The following is an 8,192-nucleotide window of genomic DNA, read 5'->3' on the forward strand; positions in this document are numbered from 1 at the left end:
GCTAGCTTTTTTTTTTTTTTTTTTACCTGAATATTCAGGCATTTTTTTGTTTAATTTTTTAGTTTGTTTTTTTTTCGAAAATGGCTACCCATTATGTTGTGCAAGCCGCACTCGCACTGTTGTGAGTTTATAAGTATGGATTTTTTTTTTTTTTCATATTGTTCTATGTTGTTTATTTCAGCATATGTAGCAATCAGTTTCGCATTGTACCCTCGCGTGAATCATTTTTCTACGTCTCCCTTTTCGTGTATTTTACTGCTTCCGACCGATTAGCGTTTGCAGCGGTTAACGCGTAAAATGAGTTAGCCCCAACTTTCACATGCCTAACAAATAATTGCACCAAACCGTAGCCACTAATTAAAGGGGTACACACATATTTTGCCCATAGTAAAAAGAATGGGAAGGAAGAGGCAAATCGGCATTCTTACCCTTTTTATGGGCCCTTTAAAATGTTATGCTGCTTTATTTGAACACACAGCCGTTTTCACCGAATTGCTGATATTTTGCTCTTAAACTGTTTTCCGAGCGAATAACTTAAAAATGGCAAATTGTTCATTATGCTGTCCTTAAAATGGAATAAATTTGTGAAGTGTGACGTGCGTGTATATGTGCACTACTGCACGATGCACATACTGGCATGCATAATAAATTGTTAAAAAGGTCAAACTAAAAAAGCGGAAAGGGAGAAAAAAATAGGAAAAAACAAAAATGAGAGGTACCCACACCTTTTAGTAATTTAATCACACGTGAGCAATCATTTTGTGTAGAGTCCCTCCTATGATGCCATCTATATTTTCTTCCTAGATTTAGTCCCTTAAGATTCTTGCCCATTCGCATTTTTGTAAATCCAGAGCCTTATCCTCAAAAACGCTAACTTTCAGTCCCGCTGGGTAAAAAACATTTCGAGCTGCGCTTTCGTTTTCATTTCCTTCGTAATTTAAGTCTTCTATAATTAAGTCGTTCAAGAAGCATACAGTAAATTTCTATAGAGGGGGAAAAAAAAAAGTGTGTCATATTTAATCGCTTCTTCTATCATGCGTGGAATGTCACTTGCAGAAATCAACTGCGTTTCTCTTAATACGCATTCTGTTTAATAATGCATTTACGAGGAGCACTTTTCAAAATGTGCGTTGCGTGTATTTGTCTTAAAGGTAAATGCTGGGGAAGGGAACCGTCTTACATTTTCTAGCTTCGACTTGATCCTTTCGCTCCGGATATTCTGCAAAAAAAAAATAAAACAAAAGTAATGAAGCAAATAAAGCAACAAATGTAATGACGATTAAAAATCTGTAGTGACAATCTGTGTGGGCAACTCTCCATCTACACCATTTTTATATCACTAAAAGGGTGTAAACGGTGCAACTTTTCCCCTTGCATACTTCGCAACATCTTTGCAATTCCCTTTTCTCGTCCTCATTAAGTCTTTGTATTATGTTGGGGTGTATGGAGTTAATCAAGCCGTTCACATTGATGGCCAATTCGAGTATAAGTCTATTTCTAAAGTTTCTATATGGGGGATGCAAAGGGAAAAAAAAAAAAAAAAAAGGCGGCATTTTTATAGTGTATATTGCTTATTCATTTTGAAGATATACACTTTCCTCTCGCTCGTTCACAACCCCGTTGCGTTCCATTCGTTTTTTAAGTTAACATGTATTCGTTTAAAAGCTTAGACGCCTGTGAGAAGAGGACTGCGTAATATTCGCATCTCAACTTAATTGTCATTTTTTCTTTTCTCTGATTTTCGTCATTCATTGACCCGTTAAAGTTAATTAATTTCCTTAAAGGGGGGAGAAGAAAGGAATTTTTGGCAGCGGAGGACACACATGAGGTGCACAGCACACACGTGACAGAGAAGATACAGAGGAACCCCTTTGACAGGTGTGTGCCAAGAAAAGCAAGGTGCGAAACAGAGTCCTACACACAACGAATCATTTACACTGAGAAGACAAACTATTCTTCTCCTGCAACAGTGCATCGTAACGATGCAGTTTCATTCAAATATTACTCTGCGTAAATTTTGTATTGCTCAAAATATCCCTTCAATTCTAAGTACGCTTTTTTCATGGTTTCCGTCGGGAAGGTTTGAATTCTGTTACTTATTTGTTCCTCCCTAAATATGAAGGGAAGAATTTCCAGGCACGGCGATTTTATCGACATTTTTTTGGCTATTGGCACTGTTTGGCTATTTTGCCTGTTTGGCTATTTTGCCTGCTTGGCTATTTTGCCTGTTTGGGCTATTTTTTCGCCTTCGTTTCCTGTGTACGATAAAATTTCGCCTTTTTAAGGGGCAAAGTCAAAGCTTGGAATGGAACTAAAATAAACGCCAAAGTTCATTTGGCGAAATCAATCAAGGCGTTTTTGTTGAGAAAGCATGGCTAACCATGTTGCGCGAAAAAAAAAAAAAAAATCAAAATGGCGAAGCAAAATTCAGCGACGGGAACCAAAGTTTGGACGACGAAACGCAAAAACCGGGAAAGGACGCAATGCCGATAGCATTTATAATTGCCACACATAAATTTCATTCAACTATCTAATTTAATCGAAGAATGCCACGAGTGTGCGCGCTCGCTAAAGTGTCAAAAGTGTCTTCAAATGTTACTTACCATATTAAGGTAAAGATTCTCCATAAAGAGCGATATCGCTGAAAAGGAAAGAGGCGCATATATTTTTCCCCATTCTTTTCCACGCCTTTCCACGCCTTTTCGCGCCTTTTCACTATTTTCCCTTTGCCCCTTTTTATATAAGACGTTGTTCCCTTTTAGTGAATCCCCATAAGACATTCAACGTCGAATTAACTGTTATGGGCGAAATATCTCGCTGTTCCGTTTACTTCCTACACAATAATTATTGCCAGAATGGAAAACGATGTTATACTTTTTTTTTTTTTTTTCATCCATTTTGCTTTATCCCCTTTGAATGCCAAAATTTAAAACTTCTTAATTCCACTTTTCCGTCTTTCTTTTCTTTTCCAGCTATGTGGCAAGGAAAAGGAATGCGCCGAGCGAATTTATTCCATAGTCGATGGTACCACAATTTTGGAGAGGGAAAATGGCACGACGTGTGCACGTGAAATTCGGGACGAGTCGCTCGAACGAGTTGGGCAACCAGTTCAGCGAGCGCGTTACACGAATGAAACTCACAAAATGTTTCGGCGCACTCACACATACGCTTCACAATGCATGCTCCTTGTACTGCCCTCCCACACGTAAGACCTTTTGAGGAATAAAACCTACTCCAACAGTGAAGTAAAAAAAAAAAAAAAAAAAAAAATCGAAAAAAGGAAAAGTAGCCATGTAGCAAAATGGAAACATAATATCCACCTTGCAGCTGTAACGGACACAAATTTAAACTTCCGCCCCGCTGACGTGCCTTGCAATGCAAAATTCCCCCCGTCACAGAATAACACTATTGATTTACTTTCCTGTTGGCAAATTTTAATTTTTTGTCCCCTTCACCTTTCACCCTTTTCGTGCGTTCAGATAAACCAGTGGTCAAATGTCATCTGCGAAACGTCCATGGATTTACTGTACTCGAAATTGTTACCGGCGAAATACATAAGTATACATACATACATTTAATCGAGTAGACACAAATTTGTCACGTGGATCGATGCAATTGTGGGGAAAAGAAAAGAAAAAACATCCCCCACCTTACATGATTGTATTTGTTCTCATCACTGTACTTGTTCGCGAATTGCCCAATGTTGTAATAATAACTCGTCGAAATGGTATTACCAGTACTCTTCAACTATACAAACCTGTCCGTGTCGTTGTTTTGCTTCCCCCTTCAGTAAGTTGCTACATTTTAAAAAGCGCAAGCACAGAAGCGGCTCTTCGATTTTCTACCTATTGGGACACGGGGGATAGTCATAATTGAAGAAAAAAAGAAAAGCAGTCACGCACACACGCACATTCGCAACTGCGGAGCTTCAAAAGAGTGTTAAAGGCAAAACAAGTTAACCGCTCAACCGCTTGGCCTGATTAACCCTGTGACGTTAAAGCAGTGTTCCCCCTTTTTTCATCCTCTCAGAACACCTCCAGATATGCTGGCCAAAGGACCAAAAGAACAGCAACATGCGCTGCTATGTCAATGTCTATATTTTAAAAATTGCACAGGAGGGATAGGAGGCCCTGTGCCGGTGCGGCAAAACAGAACAAATGTGAAAAAAAAAGAAGAAAAAAATAATTTGAATAAAAACATATTATAACATCTGAAGTTTTTTTTAACAGAAACATAATAAAACAGCAAAATGTAGGATACATAAGAGGGAAAGTAATTTTTTTTTTTTTTTTTTGTGTAAGTACGTGGGCGTAGGCACATATATATTGTATGTAAATTTAAAGTACTCTTATTCTACAAAAAAAAAAGGAGGGGGGAAATAATTTTAGGCATATACAATAGGACAACGCTGCGTATGTGAGTGCAACTCTCTCGGCTTCTCCATTTCGCTGCTCCACTTCTTCCTTGTCACCCGCACATTCCCCTCATCGGTTACTCTCGCTTCATACAATTTAACCCCCATTCGCACGCGGACATGCGCGCCAGCGGAATATAGGCACTCTTATATATGCTTACGTATATACATACATATATGTATGTATGTATACATAGACATATGTACAAAGCTGGGCAAGGGTAACTTGTGCCATGCAGGCCGCTAAAGAATACTTTTTTTATGCAACTGGCAATTTACCTCCTGCGCGGGCGAAACGAAGGAGGAGCCCACGCCGCGCTTAGACATACACATATGTTATAAGCATATGCACGTGCATACCCACCAACATAGATACATACGTACATATGCACATATCCACACACGTGCATACGTATCCGTAAACAGGTACATATGCCCGCTCAAACACGTTAAAAACATTTTAATCTCTACTTGATAAAAAAAATGCTTTTATTTTCGCAATTTTCTATGATATTATAATATACAGTAATTGAAAATTATTTGGATATAAAAAAAAAAAAAAAAAAAAGGAAAAGTGTCAACAAGGCAAGGGTGCTGTGCGAACTGATCAAATTCAGTTGTATTCGTCATCCTGTTTCTGGTACGCCCTGAGGTGGAAAAAAAAAAAAAAAAAAAAAGTAGGGAAAAAAATGAAAAAAATGGAGCACAAGAGGGTTAAAATAAATGCGCATGATTGGGGGCCCTTCGGTATATACACACGGGCGAAACCACGCATCTGCGCTTCTTATCTGCGCTTCTTATCTGCGCTTCTTATCTGCGCTTCTTATCCGCGCCTCTTATCTGCGCTTCTTATCCGCGCCTCTCATCCGCGCCTCTCATCCGCGCCTCTCATCCGCGCCTCTCATCCGCGCCTCTCATCCGCGCCTCTCATCCGCGCCTCTCATCCGCGCCTCTCATCCGCGCCTCTCATCCGCGCCTCTCATCCGCGCCTCTCATCCGCGCCTACCTCATGCACGCATCCTCGAACAGCTTCTTAGTATCCGTGACCTCGTTGTTCTTCTTAAAATCCTGGATGATTTTCTTCATCACTTTGGCCAGCACGATGAGGGACTCCGCCCGGGTCTTCCGCATGTTCTCGTCCACGGACATGTCCGTGAACACCTTTTTGCACACGCCCTTTATGGTTTGGTCAATGTCAATGAGGCAAATGTTGAGCATCGTTTCGACAATAGCTGGCAGGGAGTCTTCAATTTTTTTATTCACTTTGGCTGTTTTTTCCAGCGACATATCTTCATCTTCTTCCTTTTTCTTAATTTGGCTAGCCAAAGAGCTGGTCTTAATTAATGTTTTTACGAATTTAAACCCTGTACCGATTACTCTCTTTTTCTGTTGCATTTTATAGTACTTGCCACTAATCCCGAATAGGCTATATTTATCTCCTAAAAATTGGTTGGCGCAATTTTCATAAGACCAGGCGACATTTTCCAAAATGACATGTCCAAAGGAAGTTTGGCATAGGTCTTTAATTTCTTCTTCAAATTTTGCAATATATTCCTCCTTATTCCCGTGGATATAATTATTTAATATTTCTCTCAGGTGAAGAGCTAGCTGGACTTCTCGCTTATTCTGTTCTTTGACAATAATTCTCTGCACGTCTTCATCTTTGTATATTTGTTCATACTCTACATACATCACCATTCTGAGTTTACCAATGTATGGGTCCAACTTTTCGCTACCAAAGAGTAGGGTAAAAAAAAAGGTAGAGTCGATGAACTGCATACTGTTGATAGCGTTTTTGCCTTCCTTATCATATCTTCTTCTTCTCTCTACGTCACCGAGCACTTGATAAGCTTCCCCAATTTTTTGAAACTGCTCTTTGGCCTTCGAATCTGAGCATTTATCTGGATGGTATTCTTTGGCTAGCTTATAGTACTGTCTCTTAATTTCATTTTGGCTAGCATTCGTTGGCACTTGTAAAATCTTGTAAAATTCATCATTCTTAACTTTTATATTTCCATTCTTATTGTAATACTCATCGTTATCTACATCATTCTTTCTCTCATACGTGGCATTACCATTGGTGCTACTGTTTCCACCATTTCCATTGCCACCGTTGTCGTTAATTTCGTTTAACACTTTATTCGCTTCTTCATCCAAATTGTAGTAAAAATCATACCACTCCCTTTTTTCATCATCCCAGATTTTGCCCAGAGCCCTCTGAGCTATCGATTCTGGGGTGTTCATTATACCCCTGCCAATTTGGTAGCTAGCCACTCCCAGTGAGATGATCGGGATAACTATTGCACTTAGGAGGCCAAAAAACATCCCTTTGAAGAACCCATTAATTCCTTCAGCTTTGGCACATAAATAGGGAGATATAAACAAAAAACTTGTCCCCACGATTATCCCTTTTGTTACTGATTTTAGCCCTGACACTAATCCGGCACCTGCATGTTTGGGCTTCCTCGTGGAAAATATGTTACTGATTAGGCTTTTTTCTTCTCGGTCACTTTCGTAGTCGTACTTTGGGATTATCTGGCTGTTCTCTACAAGAGGGGTTGCGAAACAGAATGGGTATGGTGTGCAACAAGCGGGAGAGCGAAATGGACACACAAAAAAAAAAGCGGTGAGTAATCGAATGGGTCACACGATCCCTAAAGCTATTTTTTCCCTCTCTCGCAAACGGAATTGTCTTTTTTTCGCGCATACTTACCATGCGACTGTGACCTGCTCATGCTTCCACTGGCATTTTGGTCCTTCAAAGAGGGGGAAAAAAAATAAAATTATACAAATGTATATATGTTTCGTGCATGTGCCCCCGGAACACCACACGTTCGTAGCTACAAATGCGAGGACAAACTTAACATTTATGCCCCCCCTCCCAATATGTAATCAGAGTTGCAAAATTTTTTCCCCTCATGAGGCTCTAGCGCAACAAGCCCGTTCATTTTTCAAGCTTACCTCATCCGTTTCCTTAAACTTGTAATAATTTTTTGTATCTACATGAGAGGGAAGGAAAAAAAAAAAGTGCATAAAGATTTTATCTGGAAATGATCCCTTTTAACAGTGGGAAAAGGTGTATGCAGTTTTTCATTATTTGCGACGGTGTAATATAGCTGTCCTCGGTTGGCTCCTCGCTTTTTTCCACGTTTTTGCTTGCACTTACCATTTCTTTTTCGTATGTTATTCATTTAAAAAAAAAATTCCCTCAGTGTTAAGCGCAGTTCATATGTATATGTACATATGTTTGCACATACGTATGTATACAATAGGGGTACACTTTTGTACAAATGGTTATTCCTTTGTGTACGTGCACAAGTTTGTGCGTGCTTATATATTTGTGGGGATGTTTAAGAAGGGGGGGAGGGGCCCTTCAAACTCAACCGGCAAGGCGCCTGCTCATGAGAGGAAAAATATTTTGGTATATTTGCCCAGCTGCAGAACAAAAATATACCAAAGGGGGAAATAAAAATTCAGTATGAATGAAATAAATCAGGAGGGGGAAAAAAATTAAACCACAGTTAATTCAGCAGTACAATCTTTTACAAAATTGCGAAACGCAGCAGTGGTGTGAGGAAGTGTATATAAATGCATAAAAGTATAAACGCATATATATATGTGCGTTTATTATATATGTAACATATGTGGAGAAACAAAGTACTGCGAAAGTCACCTATTTTGAAGAATTATAAATCAGATATTTTTTTAATTCATTTAAAACAAATTTGTTTTATGATAGCTGTTTGGTTTTTTTTTTTTTTTTTTTTTCTATTTTTTT

The 8,192-nt window shown here is 39.1% G+C and overlaps 3 protein-coding genes across 3 annotated transcripts; 1 reads left to right on the top strand and 2 right to left on the bottom strand.

Annotated features, from left to right (window-relative positions):
• Positions 1–806: 806 nt before the first annotated feature.
• On the bottom strand, positions 807–2,157 carry PCYB_101810 (hypothetical protein; the record flags this gene model as incomplete). The annotated part of the gene is made up of 5 exons (XM_004222730.1): positions 807–983; positions 1,181–1,219; positions 1,380–1,506; positions 1,649–1,777; positions 2,006–2,157. The coding sequence occupies 5 exons, from the start codon at positions 2,155–2,157 to the stop codon at positions 807–809; spliced, it is 624 nt and encodes a 207-aa protein (XP_004222778.1).
• Positions 2,158–3,150: 993 nt separating this feature from the next.
• Positions 3,151–4,123, top strand: PCYB_101820 (hypothetical protein). The gene is made up of 3 exons (XM_004222731.1): positions 3,151–3,245; positions 3,480–3,558; positions 4,004–4,123. The coding sequence occupies exons 2-3, from the start codon at positions 3,516–3,518 to the stop codon at positions 4,102–4,104; spliced, it is 144 nt and encodes a 47-aa protein (XP_004222779.1). The 5' UTR covers positions 3,151–3,245; positions 3,480–3,515; the 3' UTR covers positions 4,105–4,123.
• A 904-nt stretch (positions 4,124–5,027) lies between these two features.
• PCYB_101830 (DnaJ protein) lies at positions 5,028–7,605 on the bottom strand (the record flags this gene model as incomplete). Its single annotated transcript, XM_004222732.1, has 5 exons — positions 5,028–5,061; positions 5,421–6,960; positions 7,128–7,170; positions 7,376–7,413; positions 7,581–7,605. 5 exons carry the CDS (start codon positions 7,603–7,605, stop codon positions 5,028–5,030), a joined length of 1,680 nt encoding a protein of 559 aa, XP_004222780.1.
• Between the last annotated feature and the right edge of the window lie 587 nt (positions 7,606–8,192).

This window comes from Plasmodium cynomolgi, chromosome 10 (assembly GCF_000321355.1).
Source record: "Plasmodium cynomolgi strain B DNA, chromosome 10, whole genome shotgun sequence".
Classification (NCBI taxonomy): Eukaryota; Apicomplexa; class Aconoidasida; order Haemosporida; family Plasmodiidae; genus Plasmodium; species Plasmodium cynomolgi.